This window comes from Ranitomeya variabilis, chromosome 4 (genome assembly GCF_051348905.1).
Source record: "Ranitomeya variabilis isolate aRanVar5 chromosome 4, aRanVar5.hap1, whole genome shotgun sequence".
In the NCBI taxonomy this organism is placed as follows: Eukaryota; Metazoa; Chordata; class Amphibia; order Anura; family Dendrobatidae; genus Ranitomeya; species Ranitomeya variabilis.
In genome coordinates, this window is record NC_135235.1 from 677,633,543 (window position 1) to 677,656,535 (window position 22,993).

A 22,993-nucleotide genomic window follows, 5' to 3' on the forward strand; every position below is an offset into this window, starting at 1 on the left:
TCTACAGTTCTGACATACTGCGTTCCTAACTCCCGTTCTAAACGATATGATCTCCCTGCCCTTTTTAATGCCTCCAGAACTGACTCCATTCTGCCTCCCCAATTTTCCCCCTTAAGATGGACTCTAAGTCTGCCCACGTACATGTGTAGGTATTATTCAGTCCTACCATCCATCTGTAGAAGGCCATGGGTAAGTCATATGGGTCTGGTGCATCCTGGACCAGTGTCATGTGGTCTTTTGGGCTCCATCGTTTGTAATGGGAGACAGTCGTCGTAGTCATGGGTGCAGTTGGACGTCTGGGGGTAGATGTTGCTGTGACAGTGCCGGTTGCGTCCATAGTCTGGAGAGTTGGGGGTTGATACTCTCCATCGTCTAGTGTGAGTAAACTTTCTTCTGGTTTTACTGCCACATTGTACCCAGGTTCTTGTGTCATAGTGTGAGTGTGGATGACAGGATAAAGTCCTGTTGCCCCGTAGGGTCTCGGTCTCCTGCAGGCAGAACATTGTTCATGCCAGTCAGGGTTTTGCTGTCCACACACACACACCCATCCTTCCAGACCTGGCAGAGCAGGAGCCGTGAGATGAGGTTGATATGGTGGAGGCATTTTTGCTTTCTGTCTGAATCTCATTCCTTGCAGTGTTTCTACCTTAACCCAACCTCCTCTCTTTAACTCCTTTGCTACATCTGCCCAAGCCCTTGCCTGTATTAACAACTTATTATCCGTAATCCATCCCATACTCCCTGCTAGAGCTGAGTCTCAAAGGAAAGAATCTCGCGGGTCATTTTTCATCCCCAAACCTTTCAACAACTTACTAGAGTTCTTCACAGCAACTTTACCTTTCCTCTTCTTCACTATGTCATGGGCGCTGCACCCCTCCCTGTGCTCTTGGCTATCTATATTTCCCATCGCTGCCTGCTCTTTCTCTCTCTTCCTCCTGTGTTCTCTGGTTTTCCTGACTGACACTGATATTTCACTGTTCTCCTAACGTGTAGCCTCTATTGTGCCCACTTCTCACGGCCTCTTTTTTTTCCTGTTCTATGGTGCTAGCACCCTAACTATCCACACTTCCGCAACCTCCACTGCTCTCACAGTTCAGGTGTGTAGAAACGTAATTCCCCTCTCCGCTCGTTTTGTAACCTATACTGAACACTCAGCCTATAGGCGTGCGGACTGCAGGGATAATGATTAGTGATTTGGCCCCTTGTGACCGCCGCAGCGTCACTCACTAATCCCACTCAGGCCTCCTGGTCTAATCAAGGGCACCTCCTTCAGACTTAATATGGCATACACAGAAACCCTGTATACTAACAAGAGAACAAAACTAACAGAAGGCAGATTAATGTGATCAAAATTCTCTCCCGATCTACTAGCACCATCTGGGGAGGGGCAGCTTGTGCGTACAAGGACAGATAGGCACAGACAGACTTGACCTCTGACCCAGGATGCCCCAAGGAGTCACCGGAGGGAACTGCAGAGGCCCTATCCCGATTCAACCGGCTTTTTACACCGTATCTCTATCACTCCCCAAGAGGACGTCTCCTCAAGGGTGGATCACACACTCTTCAGTCGTATGCTAGACATGTAACAGATATAGCAGCACATAAAATTGACCAATCCAATATGCCTTTCAAGTATCACTTAGGATATTCTATGGTTCTTTGCCAAACAATGTGAGCGCCCTTGTAGAAAGACCTGACTATAACATACCTAGAGCTCGGCTGCAGATTGTGAGACAGATGGAGACACAGAGAGATTGTAAGAAGCTAAGGTTCTTACCTTCACCGGTGATGTTGTCTGTGTATCCTTGGTCTCAGGTCTGCGGCTTGCTGGGCTTCAGATATTGGTGGTCTTCCGTTTTGGCCGCCCGCCCAAGGGACGCCAGAATGTTAGGCTGGTCTTCAAGTCAGACCCTCAGGGATATTGGATGGCTGCCAGATGTGAGGATGCTTAAGCAATGATGGACAAAGACAGACGTAATCTGTTCAGATGCCATAAATTTATTGGAAACGGACATTCAGTTATATACACTTTTGAATAGGCGTATACATTATGTTCGTGCGCGAATCAGCTGTTTATTACATATGAGACCATTATTAATTCATCAATTCATTAGGTAATCCTTACATAAGAGGTAATTTCTGGGCAGACACGTACGGTCTTAAAGTTCCATCTGATTAGTCTTACCCCAGTCAGCAATTCTAATTGGTAATCAATAGTCAGCGGAATGACTTAGCAAAGCTAGGCATGTTCGGGCATATTCTGCTAGACTGATAAATATACCGTACGAACACTGGCTGTCACCGCTGCAAGCGTCTGCCTCCGTTCCTAAGAATGCAGCGTGAAGGGCCTGCGATGACGTCGCGGCTTGTGATTGGTCGCGTGAACGGTCACATGAGCGGTCATGCAACCAATCACAAGCTGCGACGTCATCGAAGGTCCTTCACGCTGCATTCTTAGGAACGGAGGCAGACGCTTGCAGCGGTGAGGTCCAGGCTCCGTCGGAGGGGTGAGTATATCCATTTTTTTTATTTGTATTCTTTATTTTTTATATGAATATGGATCCCAGGGCCTGAAGGAGAGTCTCCTCTCCTCCAGACCCTGGGAACCACACGCCGTATAAGATGGCTGGGCGTATAAGATGACCCCCGTCTTATACGGCGGGCATATCCCAAATTCCATATTTTATATGGAAAAGTTGGGGGTCGTCTTATACGCCCAGTCATCTTATACACCAGAAAATACGGTATATATGAATTATAAGAATATATCAAGGTGGTCCCTGATTTCCCCATCACCGTAAACCTGCACCCATGTTCAAAGCAGGCGATTCCGTGTGGTTAGCAACTAAGAATCTGAAGTTAAACGTTCCTTCACAAAAACTTGGACAGAAATTCATTGGCCCTTTCAAGATCAACGGTATTGTGAGCTCTGTGGCCTGCCGGCTGAAGCTGCCTAGGACTATGAAGGTACATCCAGTTTATCATGTATCTTTACTAAAGCCTGTATCTCCCAATACCTTCCAGGGACGTGTTCTGCCACCTCCGCAGCCTGTGTTGATTGATAGGCAAGAATTTGTGGTGGAGGAAATTATTGATTCCTGGATTTGCAGGAATCGGCTCCAATATCTGATAAGATGGCAGGGATATCCCCGAGGAAGACTCTTGGGAACCTGTGGAAAACATCAATGCCCAACAGAAGATTTCTCGTTTTCATCAGAGATTCCCTGAGAAACCAGGTCCAGGATCATCCTGAGGCCGCTTCTAAGGAGGGAGTAATGTCAGGACTCTGAACATTTTTTATTACCTTTTGTGCATTACTGCCCTTTTCCAAGATGGCGTCTTTGGTCTCATGTGCAGTGTCTTCTTGCTATAAAACTCCACCCCAGCCTTCAGTCTGTGCTGGAGTATTCTGCCTTGCATCCAGCTCCTCACCCTGGTGACTCCCTGGCTATATACCTGCTCCTGTGAACCTGTGTGGTGATCCTGATACTCTGCTCTGAGTTCCTGCTGCATACACCAGTTTCCAGTAATCCTCCTTCATCTGCTGCTTGTGTTTTCTCCATCTGCATTTGTTGGACATGTAAGCTGTTTCTGCTCTGCAAAAACCTGAGACTATTACCCAGGCCTCCCTGGTTGAGCTAAGATATTATTTGAACTGCCTTATAAGCATAGCTATCTGTGTTTGGACTAAACAAGGACTTATTCGTGTCAAGTATCCTCAAGAATAATTCTGCTTCATAGACTTTCTGCGTGTTTGCATTTTCCTCGGAAGTTCCCTATAGACTGTTAAGCTGCGTTTAATATTTGCACCAAGTGTTGTGGACTTGAGTTTCTCTCTGCACCTGTTTGAATCACCATGTGCTAATATAGACTTTACCACTTATAAAACTGTGTCCTGTAGTTGTCTTGTTCCACGCAAAGAGTCTCCTGAGTTATCCCCTATAATTATTACGCTCTACCTTCAGACAAATAGAATAATAGAGGAAGTCGTAGAGCAGCTGCAGCACAGGCTTCCTGTTCATGTTCAATACTTCCAAAAGCGAGGAAGGTGAAAATGGCACTGATTGGGGGCAGGCCTCGTGTGATGCAACAATCTCACATTTGCCCTGGGAAAGTGAGTGCCTATGGCACTGGAATGGCCATACCACGTAGGAGGGGAGTATGAGGAATAACAAGAGTACAACTCTTGAAGATGATACAATTTTTGGTTACAACATTTTCAACATACTGAACGTGAACAAGGATTCACCCCCGTGTGACTTCTCTTATGTTTATTAAAAGTTAGTGATGAGCAAGTGTACTCGTTGCTCGGGTTTTCCTGAGCACGCTCGGGTGACCTCCGAGTATTTATGACTGCTCGGAGATTTAGTTTTCATCGCGGCAGCTGAATGATTTACAGCTACTAGCCAGCTTCATTACATGTGGGGATTCCCTAGCAACCAGGCAACCCCCACATGTACTTAGGCTGGCTAGTAGCTGTAAATCATTCAGCTGCCGAGATGAAAACTAAGTCTCCAAGCAGTCATAAATACTCGGAGGTCACTCAGCGTGCTCGGGAAAACCTGAGCAACGAGTACACTCGCTCATCACTATTAAGAGTTTATTTCCATGTAAAAGATTTCCCACGTTAAGAACATCAAGAAGGCTTCTCCCCTGTGTGACTGCTCTGGTGACCAAGAAAAGATGATTTACTCACAAAACATTTCCCACATTCTAAACAGGAAAAAGGCTTCTCTCCTGTGTGAGTTCTCCGATGTACGATAAGATTTGATTTATCTGTAAAACATTTCCCACATTCTGAACAGGAAAATGGCTTCTCCCCTGTGTGATGTCTCTGGTGCTTAACCAAATCTGATTTCTGGTTAAAACATTTCCCACATTCTGGGCATGAAAAAGGCTTCTCCCCTGTGTGAATTCTCCAGTGGGTATCGCGATGTGCTTTCTGGTTAAAACATTTCCCACATTCTGAACATGAAAAAGGCTTCTCCCCATTGTGAGTTCTCTGATGTTTGATAACATTTGACTTATTTGTAAAACATTTCCCACACTCTGAACATGAAAATGGCTTCTCCCCATTGTGAGTTCTCTGATGTGCAATAAGATTTGACTTATCTGTGAAACATTTCCCACATTCTGAACAAGAAAAAGGCTTCTCCCCATTGTGACTTCTCTGATGTGCGGTAAGATTTGATTTACCTACAAAACATTTCCCGCATACTGAACATGAAAAAGGCTTCTCTCCTGTGTGGGTTCTTTCATGTATAACAACATCTGATTTCTGGTTAAAACGTTTCCCACATTGTAAACATGAAAAAGGCTTCTCCCCTGTGTGAGTTCTTTGATGGCTATCAAGATGGTCTTTCCGGTTAAAACATTTTTCACAATCTGAACATGAAAAAGGCTTCTCTCCAGTGTGAATTCTCTGGTGCTTAACAAAATTTGATATATTGTTAAAACATTTCCCACATTCTGAGCATGAAAACGGCTTCTCCCCTGTATGGGTTCTCTGGTGGCTATCAAGAAGCGATTTCCGGCTAAAACATTTCCCACATTCTGAACATGAAAAAGGCTTCTCTCCTGTGTGGGTTCGTAGGTGTATAACTACATCTGATTTCTGGTTGAAATGTTTCCCACATTCTGAGCATGAAAATGGCTTTTTCCCTGTGTGAGTTCTCTGGTGACTAACAAAATCTGATTTCTGGCTAAAACATCTCCCACATTCTGGGCATGAAAAAGGCTTCTCCCCTGTGTGAATTCTCCAGTGGGTATCGCGATGTGCTTTCTGGTTAAAACATTTCCCACATTCTGAACATGAAAATGGCTTCTCCCCATTGTGAGTTCTCTGATGTGCAATAAGATTTGACTTATCTGTGAAACATTTCCCACATTCTGAACAAGAAAAAGGCTTCTCCCCATTGTGACTTCTCTGATGTGCGGTAAGATTTGATTTACCTACAAAACATTTCCCGCATACTGAACATGAAAAAGGCTTCTCTCCTGTGTGGGTTCGTAGGTGTATAACAACATCTGATTTCTGGTTGAAATGTTTCCCGCATTCTGAGCATGAAAATGGCTTTTTCCCCGTGTGAGTTCTCTGGTGACTAACAAAATCTGATTTCTGGCTAAAACATCTCCCACACTTGGAACAAGAAAATCTATTCTCCGATGTGTGAATTTTTTGGTATGTAAGAAAAGACTTTTCGAGGGAAAAACTATTTCCATATTCTGAATGTGAAAATGGCTTATTTCCTTTAGGAGCAGTTTGTTTTTTAATGCTTATTTTGTTACTTTGATTTTCCTCAGTAGTCGATAATGAATCAGAAGACAGGACCTGTTTCAATGGATCAGATGTTAGATCATTGTTGTGAAAGAATGATGGTATATCTGGAATACTGGTATTCACTTCAGTTGTATCCTGGGGAGTCTCAAGATCATCCGATTTAAAAATTGAAGATGTCAGCTGTCCCTCTGACCTCCTGGTATAGTCATCTGCCAAGAATAAAACCAAATTATTATTTTTGAATAAAATATCCTTGAATTTTATAGTTTTTAACATTTCTAGTTAAAATATCTGTAAAAATTTGAAGTTATGTAAAAATATTTATCTATTCACCAAGACAATGACAGCTCACAGTCTAACAGAAAACTTTAAAGGATGAACCAGTAAAGCATGGTGTTCAACTGTTTGTTCATTCTGTCTCCCAAATATGGAATAAAAAGCCACCAAATATTGTTATGTAGGTGAAAATAATACCAATAAAAACTTCTACTCATCTCACAAAAAAGTCCCCACTCAGGTCCATGATCTGTCAGTGGAAAAACAGAGGTTCCCACATTATTAGTGGGTCAAAGGCTCTTGAAAAGTAAAGCAATCCAGCAAAATGCGTTCTCTCTCTTATCTCCCCCTTTCTTCTGAGCCTTGTAGTGTGCTTAAACAACATTTAGGATCCCTTTATTTATCATTACTATAGTGAGAAGAACCCACTTAATTTACGGTGTGTGTGTCTCCTGGAACACAATCTGGCACTATGTGTTGGGTAATAAAATGACAAATTTCCAATTTTCACTCTCGAACATGCACCGCTTGCTAATTTCCAAAAAGTGCATGTGGAGTCAAAATAGTTATTACCCCTATAAATTAATTAATTAATTAAGGGTTATAATTTCGAAAATGGAGTCACTTTATGGGGATTTCTACTATTCTAGTTTTCTGCCATTTTGTTATATAAGGGCTTCTTTCAGATCAGTTCCTTCAACAAATTTTTCTGTCACCAGGTGCCACCTTATCCAATTTTTGGGTCGCACTGGCATTGAAATCAGAAGCTCTGGGTGGTGCAAGCTCTGTCCAGCCAATAAGATAAGGATGCCTTGCCTGGTACCAGTTAGCAGTATAGGTGTGTGTGCTGTCCAGCTGAAGTAATCCGCTACCTACTTCAGGTAATTGGAAAGCACCACACCATACTAACGCTAGAAGCATAATGCTGGAAGCTGCCAGATACAGCTTGTTCTCCTTTGGTTCATTCCTCTGTATTCAGTTCTCCGCTTGTCTATTTGTTTCCTGTTGTGACCCTGGCCCATTTACTGACTACTCTTGCATTTTCTGATTTTGTATTTTCTCTCCTACCATCAGGTAACACTGTGGCCCAAGCCTAGGGGTCCACGTATAAGTCCAGATCCATGTAGATGGGTTAAGGGATGATGAACAAAGCTATCCCTGGAATCTGAAAAATGGAGTAGATAGTTGTGTGGGATGAAGGAGACACCATTTTGATTTATTAATTTCAGGCCCAATATATTATCCAGACTTCTCCCTCTCCCCCTGCACCTGAACTGTGGCCCCCACCCATGAGATAAATACACAATTTCTCAAAAGAACAGGATCTTGACATATTGCCAGAGAATTAGAGGCCCCGTGTTAATTAATGTAAGGAGGAAAAGAGCTGGGACCACCTGCTGTCTTTTGTGAATGGACAGGGCTTACATCTAACGAGGAAATGGTGGCAGCATACCATTCTGGTGCTATTGGGGGATCCTGGCAGTGACGGAACGGATGTATATATTGTGGTGCAGTGACCAATGTTGCAGCCAGGGGGCGCTGCATGTGCACTTCGGGGCGCACTTGGAGACATAATTGTGTTGAAACAACGACTGGTCATGTGATTGATGGACGGTATGTATCGCAGAGGTGGGTGGCCCTGTGATGGAAGCCTGGGTATGTTTTGCTCAAGCAGATCTACTACTGAGCGATTTCTTTACATTGGGAAGGCTTCCAGGTGATTGGAGAGATGGGTGGGTTCAGTCACCTACAAACCCACCCAAAGAGGCGTGTCTGAACACGTAAGGTGGTTTTGTGTGAAAGGACCTGTGGTGATGTCACGCTCACCTGACTGGCCATGTGACAGGTACCTGGGTGTGGTTACGTAAAGGAGGTGTGTGTAGCACACGGTGTGAGTGTTTGGTAGTCTGCAAGTGTGGACAGACTTTCCATGTGTCCTGGCTGGACACTGCTGAGTGGCCTGTGTGCTGTAGGCCCTGGATGGTCAGTGTTGGAGGCTCTTGGGATTGGAGTTGTCCTGGAAGCACTGTGAGACCGTCGACCTGGACGGTCAATGTGGTGAGGACCATGGGACTGACGGGTAATCAGCATGAGGAGTGGAACTCCTGAGAGGTAACCCCGGACAAGGGGATTATATTATATAGCAGAGAAGCCTAACGGCTGCATGAACGGACTGAGGGTCGTCATAAGTTCATGAAATGTAACGCAATGGACTGTACGTCATGTGGTTTATGATGTGTAATAAACCAAAATAGACTGTTATGTGTGAGATATCGTGCCTGAAGTGTTTATCCTGCTGCCTAGCGAGTATTCCCCAACACACTCAGGTAGCGTATCACCACTATATATATATATATATATATATATATATATATTCCCAGCCTGTGACTGGTGATATATACAACACCCTCACTGTAGAGTGCCTCGATAACCAGTCCTAACAGGGAAGCCTCTCCGGCGACTACTCAGCTCCCTGACGGACCTGAGGGTAAGAGGGGGCGCCAGAGGGCTGTGACTGTGTAAGCTCCATCACAGATTGGTGACGGCGGGGGAATAGTGCCAAGCCTGTTCATGGTGGCCATCTTTTGATCTGCCAGGTAACCACAAACAGTGCCCCCAATACATTGTGTCTGCAAACTATTCCAGCAAGATCTGCATTCAAATAGCTAAACGGCGCTTCTTCTCTTCTTAACCTGCTATGCGCCCAGACAGTAGTGTACTGCAGTTACTGTAGGGTACTGTCAAATTCAAGAGAAGTTAGAAAATAATTTGTAAGGCCCACTGGAAGTCTTCACAAAGAATAATAGGAAACAAAGTTATCACCACATAAAGTGACACACATCAGATTTGAAAAATGGGTCCTGATTAGGAACACAAAATTGGCTGCAGGAAGTACCGTATTTTTCGCTTTATAAGACGCACCTGATTATAAGACTAACCTAGATTCTAGAGAGGAAAATAATAAAAAAATATTTTGAGCCAAATAGTATGCAAAAACCTTTAATAAAATACAAAAATATTATCTGTGGATGACGCTCTGTTATGGGTGATCTGTCAATTGCAGTACAGTGCCTGTGGTACTGTATATTGTGATTACCACCCCCCTCATCCTCAGGAATACACCCACTTTACTGTATACATGGATGTATTCTGAAAGTTGAGGGACGTGGTAGTCACATTTGCAATAAACACTTTGGACACTACATTACAGTGTATATTTACACTAAATATGGCTAGAACCCCCATCATCCTTCAGAATATTTCCATTGATACAGTATATTCTGAAAGATGATGGGGGTTGTTTGCTCACCTTTCCTAAAAGGATGTCTGACTTGTAAGTACCGTAGTTGCAACATTAAATACTGTGCAGGGACAGATATGTGACTGGTGGAGGCAGCTCAGCAACAGTTCCCTCCACCAATCACTATCCATCCCTGCAGAGGAAGAAGAGAATCGCTATTCTCTCCCTCCTCAGCTTTAGGCCTCTTTCACACATCCGTGTCTCTGGTACGTGTGGTGACAGTTTTCACACATACCACAGACACTGACACATGTAGACCCAATCAAATGAATGGGTCTGTGCACATGTCAGTGTGTTTCCACGGACCATGTGTCCGTGTGCCCCACACGTAGACATGTCAGTTTTTTACCGTCAGCACGGGCGGCAAAACGTCCCGCACATGTGCACACGGAGAACACACATGGATGTCATCCATGGGACATGTATCGGCGCCGGGGAAGAAGCACTACAGTAAGCGCTGTTCCCCGGTGCCGGGTGCTGAAAACAGCTCTCATCATTCTCCCCTGCTCTGCCGGCGATCGGCACGAGCAGAGGAGAATGATAACAGTTATATTCAAGTCAGAACAATGACAGCAGGTGGGGGCTTTTTGGACTATTACACCCATCAACCTACACCGGCTGCCGCTAATAACAATGACAGCAGGAGCAGATGATGGGGGTATTCCTCATCCGCCGCCTGCGATATAACTAAATGAATGAAAAACCCGGCGTGGGTTCCCCCGTATTTTCTATAACCAGCCAGACAAAACTCACAGCTGGGGGCTGCAACACTCAGCTGTCAGCTTCAGCAAGGTTGGTTATCAAGAATAGAGGGGTCCCCATGCCTTATTTTTTAATTATTTAAATAAATAATTTAAAAAAACGGCATGGAGTCCTTCCCATTTTTGACAACCAGCCTTGCTAAAGCTCACAGCTGGGGCTGGTATTCTCAGGCTAGTAAGGCCTCTTTCACACTAGCTTCGTGCACTGCACGTCGCTGTGCGTCGTTTGGTTGAAAAAACGCATCCTGCAAAAGTGCTTGCAGGATGCGTTTTTTCACCATTGATTTGCATTAGCGTCGCATTGTGACGCTTTGCCACACGTCGCAACCATCGTGCGACGGTTGCGCCGTGTTGTGGCGGACCGTCGGCTGCAAAAAACGTTACATGTAACGTTTTTTGCTGCCGCCGGACCGCCATTTCTGACCGCGCATGCGCGGCCGGAACTCCACCCCCACCTCCCCGCACCTCACAATGGGGCAGCAGATGCGTGGAAAAACAGCATCCGCTGCCCCCGTTGTGTGGCGCATTCACTGCTAGAGTCGGCCCGACGCACTGCGACGGGCCGAGTACGACGCTAGTGTGAAAGTAGCCTAAGGCGCCATGGATATTGCCCCCCTCAGCCTAAATATAGCAGCCCGCAGCTGCCCAGAAAAGGCACATCTATTAGATGACCTGTAGCGGTGGCACGTAGTGTTCATATTTGTAATGTCAGGTGACATCAAGCCCATGGCTTAGTAATGGAGAGGCGTCTATAAGACAATTATCCATTAGTAATCCTATAGTTATATGGTAAATAAAAACACAGCCAGAATAAAGTCCTTTATTTGAAATAAGACTAAACACAGTTTTCCATTTTTATATACCGCATATACTCGAGTATAAGCCGACCCAAGTATAAGCTGACCCCTGATTTTGACACAAAAAACTGGGAAAACTTAATGACTCGAGTATAAGCCTAGGGTGGAAAATGCAGCAGCTACCGGTAAATTTAAAAAATAAAAATAGGTACCAATAAAAGTAAAATTAATTGAGACATCAGTAGGTTAAGGTTTTTGAATATCCATACTGAATCAGGAGCCCCATATAATGCTCCATATAGTTCATGATGGGCCCCATAAGATGCTCCATACAAAATACTCCCCATATAATGCTCCATAAAGTTTATGATGGGCCCCATAAGATGTTCCATATTAAAATATGCCCCATATACTGTAATGCTGCACAAAGGTTAATAATGGCCCCATAAGATGCTCCATAGGAAATTTGCCCCATATAATGCTGCATAAAAGTTGATTATTGCCCCATAAGATGCTCCACAGGAAATTTGCCCCATATAATTCTGCATAAAAGTAGATTATGGCCCCATAAAATGCAGTTTATGCTGATATTATTAACTGTACAGTATATCTGCTGCTGTTGCTGCAATTAAAAAAAAAAAAAAATGACATACCCACCTCTCATCTCTGCCAGCTGCTCCTCAGCATCCTCCTCAGTGACTATTCAGGCAGAGGGCGGCACGCACACTAACACGTCATCGCACCCTCTGACCTGAATGTCACAGACAGAGGACGCTGAAAACAGCCGGCGGTGGAACGAGGGCAGGTGAATATCGCGCAATGCCCCAGTTATACTCACCTGCACGTCCCTGGTTCTCTGGGCGCTGACAGCTTCTTCCAGCGTTGAGCGGTCACCTGTACCACTCATTACAGTAATGAATATGCGGCTGCACCCCTATGGGAGTGGAGTCGCGTCCATATTCATTACTGTAATGAGGGTACCACATGATCAGGGATGTGCAGGGGCCGTGTCAGGAGCAGGTGAGTATGATTAGACAGCTGCCGCTCGCCCTCCCCTGCCGACCCCTGGGAATGACTCGAGTATAAGCCGAGAGGAGCAATTTCAGCCTAAAAAAAATGGTCTGAAATTTTCGGCTTATACTCGAGCATATACGGTAAATGACTAATTCCACCGAAGCCCACGTTCTCCTGTAATAAACCAAAAATAAAAAAATAGAATTAGTCTTACCGGTTATTTGGTTTCTAGGAACCTTCCACGACAGCGGTACCGGAGGATGTCTCCCCACCCTAATGGGGGACAGGAAACACAAAAGAGGTTAAATACCCTCCCCTTCCTGCAGCCTCCAGTGTTTTTTCTGGGCACAGTAGCATGTATAATTACCACTTAGGTGCAGGAACCAATCGATAAGTATCATTAAATAGGGAGGGAAATTAATGCTGTCGTGGAAGGTTCCTAGAAACCGAATTACCGGTAAGACTAATTCTATTTTCTCCAGTCACCTTCCACGACAGCGGTACCGGAGTAGTACCAACAACTTAATTTTTTAGGGGAAGACAACAGCCTGCAGAACTCTTCTGCCGAATGTCAAATCCCGGTTAAAGTCTAGCCTGTAATGCCTGGTGAACGTATGAACTGAGGACCAGGTGGCGGCTCTGCAAATCTGCTCCGTAGATGCGCCACCTTCTCTGCCCATGATGTTGAGATCGTCCGTGTAGAGTGGGCCTTCAGTGAAGAAGGTGGGGGGGGGGGGATTCTGAGATGAGTATGAGAGAGATATGGCTTGCTTAATCCAATTGGCGATTGTGTTTTTTGCCGCCTTCCTACCTTTGCTCTTTCCTAAGTGTTGGACAAAGATTTCGATCAATTCTCCAACTCTCAGTTTGCGAAAGATAATATAGAACCACCCTGTGGACATCCAGGGTGTGGAAGGATTCTTCCCTCCTGTTAGAGGGATCTGGGCAGAATGAGGGTAGCACTATGTCCTGACCTCTATGAAAGTCTGATGTTACTTTAGGTAAAAATGTAGGGTCTAGACGGAGGATTATACTATCATATGTTATCCTCAAATAGGGCTCTTGCATGGATAGGGCTTGTAGTTCTCCTATTCGTCTGGCAGAGGTAATGGCAACCAAAAATACAGTTTTTAGGGTAAGAACCTTTAAAGAAGACTCTGATAAAGGTTCGAATGGATCGTGAGTTAGACTCTTAAGGACCAGGTTTAGGTCCCAAGGAGGAATGCGGTTACGAACTCTGGGACAGATCCTACTTGCTGAGGTAATGAAGCGTTTCATCCACCGGTGGTTGGCTAGGTTCTGGTCAAAATATGAGCTTAGGGCTGAGACCTGGACCTTTAAAGGTACTAGGCCTAAGCCCCAAATCTAGACCTTTCTGGAGGAAGTTTAGAATCTGCGCAATATTCGGATGGAATGGATGGTCTTCCGTTTTTCTGGAAGTTTTGTCTTTCTTAGGGGCAGTGGCCTTGTCTCCCTGAAAAGAGAGGAAAGGGAACTAAGTATATGGCCACCTAGAAGTAAAAAGGGAAAGGGACCTTAGCCCGCTACTCACAGTAGGAGGGAGGAAGCAGGGCTCGGCAGATGCAGAGAGGGGTCTATCACCATCCATGGTCAGTCAGTAAGCTGCAGTCACACAGACAGACAGGGGGCCTTACCTGGATGTGAACCCTAACCAGGGTTAAGTAGCCGAAGTTACTGTGTCGGATCGTGTGCTCCTCCTCTCCCTGGTCCAGGTGTAGGGGATAGGGGGGAACCGCAACGCCCCACATGGCAGCTGAATCCGGAAAGGCGCTGGGCGCGCGTGCATTCCACGCTGGAACGCACAGGAGGTGAACAGGAAGTTCCAGGGATGTAACTTCCGGTTCGCGTGTCACAGACTCTGGCGCTCGTCGGGAGAGGAAGGAGCCGGGGAGCCGCGAGGGGACCCCGGCCGCACATTACCGCTCCGCTTTACCCCAGAAGGGGTGCGGGAGGAGCGGGACAAAGGTCCCGAGTCCAGGATATGGAGACGGGAGCAGCTCTGCAGGGAGGAGAGCGTCACGCCCGACCCCATCTGCCCGGCTATACAGTGAGTAAACTGCGTGCTCCCATCGCCGGCCACGGCAGCACTACAACAGGACCTCTTCTTGCCCCACAGGGGACAGGAAAAACACTGGAGGCTGCAGGAAGGGGAGGGTATTTAACCTCTTTTGTGTTCCCTGTCCTCCATTAGGGCGGGGAGACATCCTCTGGTATCGCTGTCGTGGAAGGTGACTGGAGAAAAACAACAATATACCATACCTCTCCGTCGTTCTGTCCTATGCCGTAATCCATGTCTTGGGGAGAAACAGTTTTCAACCTGGACGGTGCCAAGATGTTACTGTCTAGGCTGACAACCACTGGTGAATGAGCTGCTGCGAGCGCAGCATCATTAACCAGTGGTGAAATCATCAAGGCAGGGCCGAGAGCTCCATCTGCGCCAGCGCTGCATCTGTGGCAATTTTCTTGGAGACATCGCGTAGAGGCAGGTGCGGAGAGTGGAGATCTCGGTTTTCCTCCACTTGTGCTGAGTGAGAAGCTGGACCACGGAAGAAGAATGGTGGCCGCCATATGCCACTGAGGTGTCTGAAATTTAAATCTCTGGCATTCGGAAGAGGTAATGGAGACCTTTTTTTAAAAGACTACCAGGGAGTTAATAGATTTACATAAGTAAGGTGGGCCGATCCCACCACAATCAAACCATCATACAGAATGAACATATTAATTAAAACATTTTTTCTATTACTTGTTACATCCCCAACAACAATGTATGTTCGAGGAAAGTACAACATTAAACCAGAGTTACACTCATTTATGGTGGACCATTGGATTCTTAACCAGAAGAGTAGAGAAAGTATTAGGCTATGTGCACACGATGCGGTTTTTGCTGCGGATTCGCAGCGGATTTGACGCTGCGGATCCGCAGCAGTTTTCCATGCGGTGTACAGTACAATGTAACCCTATGGAAAACAAAAACCGCAGTGCACATGCTGCGGAAAGTTCCACGCGGATTTGCTGCGGAAAAAAAGAAGGAGCATGTCACTTCTTTCGGCGGATTCCGCAGCGGTTTTCAACCTGCACCAATAGGAAAGTGCAGTTGAAAACCCGCAGAGGAATCCGCAGAAGAAACCGCAGGAAAATCCGCAGTGAAAACCGCAGTGGTTTTGCACTGCGGTTTTTCCAAATCCGCTGCGGAAAAATCCGCAGCAGAATCCGCAACGTGTGCACATACCCTTAGTGTTCCCCATTTCAGGAGAGATTGTGCAGTTTTCTGAATTCCTTAGGACTGAAAACATAATGGAATTTATGACGTGGAGTGAATCCATGAAACCAGGGCTTGAGCCATGCGAACACATCTCCTGCAGGCGTGAATAAAGGTATATTACAGCCATCAGCCACGCACAGCTTAGAGATACAGTGGGGAAAATAAGTATTTGATACACAGCCAATTTTGGATGTTTTTTTTTATCTTAGGTTCACTTGAACTGTGAGAGATAGAATATTAAAAAAAAAAAATTACATTGTATGATTTTTAAATAACTGAATTGCATTTTATTTTGCATGAAATACGGTAAGTATTTGATCACCTACCAACTAGCAAGAATTCTGGCTCCCACAGACCTGTCAGTTTTTCTTTCAGAAGCTCTTCTACTCTGTACTCATTACCTGTTTTAATTGCATCTGTTAGGCTACATTCACATTTGCGTTGTTGGGCGTTGCGTCGGCGACGCAACACACAACGCATGCAAAACGCATTGTTTTGTGATGCATGCGTCCATTTTTGGCATGATTTTTGGCGCAAAAAAAATGCATCATGCAGCGTCCTCTGCGCCCTGACGCTTGCGCCAAAAATGACGCATGCGTCACAAAACGCTAGACGACGCATGTCCATGCGCCCCTATGTTAAATATAGGGGCGCATGACGCATGCATCGCCGAACCTGCGCCCGACGCAACGCAAATGTGAACAAAGCCTTAGAGCTCGTTACCTGTATAAAAGACACCAGTCCACACACTCAATCGATCACACTCCAACCTCTCCAGCATGGCCCAAACTAAACAGCTGTCTAAGGCTACTTTCACACTAGCGTCGTGCACTGCACGTCGCAATGCGACGTTGCGGCGCAACGACGCAAACTGTAAAAGCACCGTACAACGGTGGCATCGGATGCAGTTTTACAACGCATTGTGATGTGCGGGGAGGCGGGGGCGGAGTTCCGGCTGCGCATGCGCGGTCGGAAAACACTGTCACGATGCACAAAAAAGTTACATGTAACGTTTTTTTGTGCCGACGGTCCGATGCAACATGACGCAACTGTCGCACGACACAGTTGCGACGTGTGGCAATGCATCGCACTGCGTCGCTAATGCAAGTCTATGGAGAAAAACGCATCTTGCAAGCAATTTTGCAGGATGCGTTTTTTCTACAAAACGACGCATAGCGACGTGCAGTGCACGACACTAGTGTGAAAGAGGCCTAAGGGCACCAGGGACAAAATTGTAGCTTTGCACATGGCCGAGATGGGCTACAGGACAATAGGCAAGCAGCTTGTTGAGAAGCCAACAACGGTTGGGGCAATTATTAAAAAGTGGAAGAAACACAGGCTGACTGTCTATCTTATTCGGTCTGGGGCTCATTGCAAGTTCTTGCCTCATGGTGCAAGGATGATTCTGAGAAAGGTCAGGAATCAGCCAAGAACTACACTGAGGGTCCAGGTCCATGACCTGAAGAGAGCTGGGTCAACAGTTTGAAACACTACTGTTAGGGCTCATTTCCACATGCGAGAGACAAAACGGTCCGATTAACGGACCGAAAAAACGGAGGAAAATTGTGCGATTGTCATGCGAGTGTCATGCGATTTTTTAATCGCAACATCCGTATGACATCCGTATTGCTGTCCGATTTTTACGCACCGGTGTCCTTTGAAAAGCCGGCAAATCAGTGCTGTGTACAGTAAAATCACACTGACAGGTTAGAATAGAGTAGATATATACACATAGAATAGGTATATATACATATATATATGTCAGTGAGACACCTATATATGTATATTTATATTTAATGCAGCGCAAGATAGCATTAAAGCCGCTAATTCAATTGCCGGCTTTTCATTTCTCCTGCCCAAACCCGACAGGATATGAGACATGGTTTACATACAGTAAACCATCTCATATCCCCCTTTTTTTGCATATTCCATACTACTAATGTTAGTAGTGTGTATGTGCAAAATTTTGGCGCTGTAGCTATTAAATTTAAGGGTTAAATAGCGGAAAAAATTGGCGTGGGCTCCCGTGCAATTTTCTCCGCCAGAGTAGTAAAGCCAGTGACTGAGTGCAGATATTAATAGCCAGGAGAGCGTCCATGGTTATTGGCCCCCCCGTGGCTAAAAACATCTGCCCCCAGCCACCCCAGAAAAGGCACATCTGGAAGATGCGCCTATTCTGGCACTTGGCCACTCTCTTCCCACTCCCGTGTAGCGGTGGGATATGGGGTATGAAGGGTTAATGCCACCTTGCTATTGTAAGGTGACATTAAGCCAGATTAATAATGGACAGGCGTCAATTATGACACCTATGCATTATTAATCCAATTGTATGAAAGGGTTAAAAAAACACACACACGATTAAAAAGTATTTTAATGAAATAAACACACAGGTGGTTTTAATATTTTATTGCTCTCTCAATCCATGTGAAGACCCTCGCTTGGAAAAATAATAAACCAACAATATACATACCTTCAGATGACCTGTCACGTCCCACGAGGTAATCCATCTGAAGGGGTTAAAATATTTTACAAGCAGGAGCCCTGCTATAATGCAGCTGTGCTCGTGCTTGTAAGCCCCGGGGAATGAAGGAAATGTAGGTCAATGACATATAGTTACCTTCAGTCGCGGTGATGCGCTCCCAGGTTATGCGGTATGACTGTCTGGATTAAAAGGGATAATTACTGAAAGTTTGAAAATGGCTAATTTTTGAAATTTTTGGTCAAATTTATGATATTTTTATAAATAAACGCAGAAAATATCGACAAATTTACTGTGAACATAAAGTACAATGTCGCACGAAAAAACCATAAGATCTGTTTAACCCCTTCAAGACCTTGCCCTTTTCCATTTTTGTTTTTCGCTCCCCTCCTTCCCAGAGCCATAACTTTTTTATTTTTCTGTTAATATGGCCATGTGAGGGCTTGTTTTTTGCGGAACAAGTTGCACTTTTGAACCACATCATTAGTTTTAGCACGTCCTGTACTAGAAAACGGGAAAAAAATTCCAAGTGCGGTGAAATTGCAAAAAAAGTGCAATCCCACAATCGTTTTTTGTTTGGCTTTTTTGCTAGGTTCACTAAATGCTAAAACTGACCTGCCATTATGATTTTCCAGGTCATTATTAATTCATAGACACCAAACATGTCTAGGTTACGTTTTATCTAAGTGGTAAAAAAAAATTCCAAACTTTGCTGAAAAAAAAAAAAAAAAGCGCAATTTTCCAATACCCGTAGTGTCTCTATTTTTTGTGTTCTGGGGGCGGGTGAGGGCTTATTTTTGCGTGCAGAGATGTCGTTTTTAATGATACCATTTTGGTGCAGATATGTTCTTTTGATCGCCCATTATTGTATTTTAATGCAATGTCGCGGCAACCAAAAAAACGTAATTCTGGTGTTTCAAATTTTTTTCTCGCTATGTTGTTTAGCGATCAGGTTAATGCTTTTTTTATTGATAGATCGGGCGATGCTGAATGCAGCGATACCAAATATGTGTAGGTTTGATTTTTTTTTTATTGTTTTATTTTGAATGGGGCGAAAGGGGGGTGATTTAAACTTTTATATTTTTTGATTTTTTTCATATTTTTTTAAACTTTTTTTTTTTTTTTAACTTTTGCCATGCTTTAATAGCCTCCATGGGAGGCTAGAAGCTGACATACCCTGATCGGCTCAGCTACATAGCAGTGATCATCAGATCGCTCCTAAGTAGCTAAATTACAGGCTTGCTATGAGCGCCGACCACAGGGTGGCGCTCACAGGAAGCCGGCATCAGCAACCATAGAGGTCTCAAGGAGACCTCTAGTTGCTATGCCGACGCATCGCTGACCCCCGATCATACGACGGGGGTCGGTGATGCGCTCATTTCCGGCCCGATGGCCAGAAGCGCCGGTTAAATGCCGCTGTCAGCGTTTGACAGCGGCATTTAACTAGTTAATAGCGGCGGGTGAATCGCGATTCCACCTGTCGCTATTGCGGGCACATGTCAGCTGTTCAAAACAGCTGACATGTCCTGGCTTTGATGCAGGCTCAGTGCCGCAGCCCGCATCAAAGCGGGAGTACCGACCTCCGCCGTAATAGTACAACGGAGGTCGGTAAGGAATTAAGCATTCTAGAGTTATTACCACATAAAGTGACACTGGTCAGATTTGAAAAATTTGGCCCGGTCATTAAGGGGTTAAAATCCTGTAGGGCACGCAAGGTCCTCCTGCTCACGCCAGCACATGTCCAGGCCCATTTGAAGTTCGCCAATTACCATCTGAATGATCCAGAGGAGGCATGGGAAAAGATCATGTGGTCAGATGTGACCAAAATAGAGCTTTTCAGTATCAATTCCGCTCGCCGTTTTTGGAGGAAGAAGAAGGATGAGTACAACTCCATGGACATTGTTCTAACCGTGAAGCATGGTGAGGGAAACCTCATACTTTGGGGGTGCCTTTCTGCAAAGGGGACAGGACAACTGCACCATATTGAAGGGGGGATGGATGGGGTCATGTATCAACATTTTGGCCAAAAACCTCCTTACCTCAGTCAGAGCACTGAAGATGGGGTCATGGCTTGGTCTTCTAGCATGACAATGACCAGAAATACACAGCCAGGAAACTATGAAGTGGCTCTTTAAGAAGCATTTCAAGGTCCTGGACTGGCCTAGCAAGTCTTCAGACCTAAACCCAATAGAAAATCTTTGGAGAGAGCTGAAACTCAATGTTGCCCAGTGACAGCCCCGAAACCTGCATGATCGGGAGAAGATCTGTATGGAGGAGTGGGCCAAAATCCCTGCTGCAGTGTGTGCAAACTTCGTAAAAAAAAACTACAGGAAAAGGCTGACCTATGTAATTGCAAACAAAAGTTTCTGTACGAATATTATAATATATAAGTTCTGTTTTTCTATTGTATCAAATACTTATTTCATGCAAAAAAAATGCTAATTATTTATGTAAAATCATACAATGTGATTTTCTGAATTTTTTTTAAGATTCTGTCTCTCAGAGTTGAAGAGTACCTACGATAAAAACTACTCTACATTCTTTATAGGTGAGAAAACTTGAAAAATCGGCATTGTATCAAATACTTATTTTCCCCTCTGTATATCATGGCACAGGTGTAATGTTTTTATGTAGTTTATCACAATTCTGTTTGAAGTTATTCGGTTTTAAAAGAAATTGAAAATTCAGGATAAAGGGAAACTCTTGCTATTGTACACAAATTCACACTTGGCCCTCACTGCACATTTAATGTTATTGATTATAAATGCAGCGCCCAAGAGTCCTGGTCGTTGCAGTAATGTCGCTCTTCCACCAGGGGGAGTGATGTTACGTCTGATGGCACTAAAGGAATTCACCTGACCAGGTATCACAGTCACACACTACAATTCACACTCCAGTCCACCAGGGGGAGCAAAGGTTCTATGTACTAGGCCACTCCTCACACACGGGTAAAACTGGTGGGTTGGATAGGAAGTCAGAGAGAAAGCTACCTGGGTTCGACCCAGAGAAGACCTGTCAGGCAGACAGAGGGAGAAGGAGGAACATCTGAGCTGCAGACAGAGGTCCCTGTCAGGGGTGGGATCCTGACAGAGGCCAAGCACGAGATAGAACGTTACGGAGCTGCACCTGCACCCATTGCGGCAACATCCTAAGAAAGGACACGAAGCGAAGCATATTGTGGAGAGTGAGAAACGAGATCACAGCACAAGGAGATAACACCGGGAGGAGGGTCTGCCTTAAGATCGGCAAGATCCTTCTGAGGCGTGTAGCCGGTGGCCGGAACACCGAGCGAGTAATAGACTCTACGCATTACTTTGAAACACGGCAGGACAGTTAATTCCAAGTTGGCTGCCCAACCTTTAAACCTAATGAAGACAACGGAAGCAAATTGTGGGAGAGGGGCGTCACTAGGGTCCCTATAAAATAGCTCCAGGCCTACCCCGTCATACGGGTCGTCCTAGCCATACCATCTGGGGGACGGAGAGAGAGAACATCAGAAACATACACGAAAGTTGTGAGGACTATCCCGTGGTGCTCAGCAGGGAGGTACTACAACACACAGGCGCTAGTAGGAAGGCTACTGATTTCCACCTGCAAAGGGAACTCTGGATGTGCCTTCGGACCGGCCGGATTCAGCCAGCCCTGTGAATAGTGCTCTGGACTGTGGACGCTGAAGTCGTGTCCTCGTTATTTATTGTGACCTACCATCACCATCTACACTTCTGGGAAGCCCTGGGGATACACTTCACCTGTGGGAAGGTATACCATCTAGCTGCCATAACATCACCCCAGCGGACCCCTCAGCAGCGTCGGTCATCCTGACCGAATACCACAGGTGGCGTCACGAACACCGTACAAACTATCTCCTTTAAGTGGTAGCCCCCCCCCTCAGTAGGGCCACGGACCGGGTCGGGCCACCGTGACATCCCCAGAAGCACCAAAGGACCCGGTATCCGAGTACCCCATTGCCCTACGCATGGGGGCGCTGCATAAAAGCAAAGTTCAGCCAGAAAAACTGGCCTGGTCTTGTAGGGACCATATGAGCACATTCAGCACAACAGAAGGGAGAGAAGGTAGATTCATCCAATAAGACAATGATGTCAAACGCAAATACAGAGCGGGCCAAAATAAAAAACTAACAAAGTCGTGTGACAACCTTGATATGTATTAACAGCTCTCCACACGGTATAATGGCACCATATAGATCTCCATATAGTGTAATGGGCCCCACATAGTCCTCCATACAGTATAATGGGCCCCACATAGTACTCCATACAGTATAATGGGCCCCACATAGTCCTCCGTACAGTAAAATGTGCTCCATATACTCCTCCATACTGTATAATGTTCCCCACATTGTCCTCCATACAGAATAATGGGCCTCACACAGTCCCCTACAGAATAATGGGCACCACATAGTCCTCCATACAGTATAATTCGCCCACATAGTCCTCCATACAGTATAACGGGCCCACATAGTCCTCCATACAGTATAACGGCCCATCATCGTCTTCCACACAGTATAATGGGGGGGCGATAAGGGCATAGGGGGCCAAATACAATCACCCTGTGTGCAATAAGATATCAGGATTCTAAGAAGACAACAGCAGCATTACCCTCTGCTTTATTTTACAGGCCCATCATAATATTTTTCTTTAAGTGGTTTTCTTACTTGGCAGCACATTCTACGTACACTGTCATTTGGCTTTGTAGTTTCCCGATCTGGGCAGGTAACGTCCAGCATCTCCTAATCCCAGGGGGTAGGTGGATCTTCCAGATTGTAAGTGCAACAGAAAAGGGCT

General features: G+C 45.3%; 2 protein-coding genes across 2 annotated transcripts in view; both read right to left on the reverse strand.

The window, feature by feature from the left end:
* Positions 1–22,993, reverse strand: part of LOC143768210 (uncharacterized) — a 422,546-nt gene that overhangs the window by 360,736 nt on the left and 38,817 nt on the right. The gene's annotated exons all lie outside the window — the stretch shown is intronic.
* LOC143766328 (uncharacterized) overlaps positions 4,552–22,993 on the reverse strand; it is a 29,602-nt gene continuing 11,160 nt past the window's right edge. Inside the window, exon 11 of the mRNA XM_077253916.1 lies at positions 4,552–6,489. Within this exon, the coding sequence (XP_077110031.1) occupies positions 4,637–6,489 (1,853 nt within the window). The 3' untranslated portion in view covers positions 4,552–4,636. The remainder of the gene's footprint in view (positions 6,490–22,993) is intronic.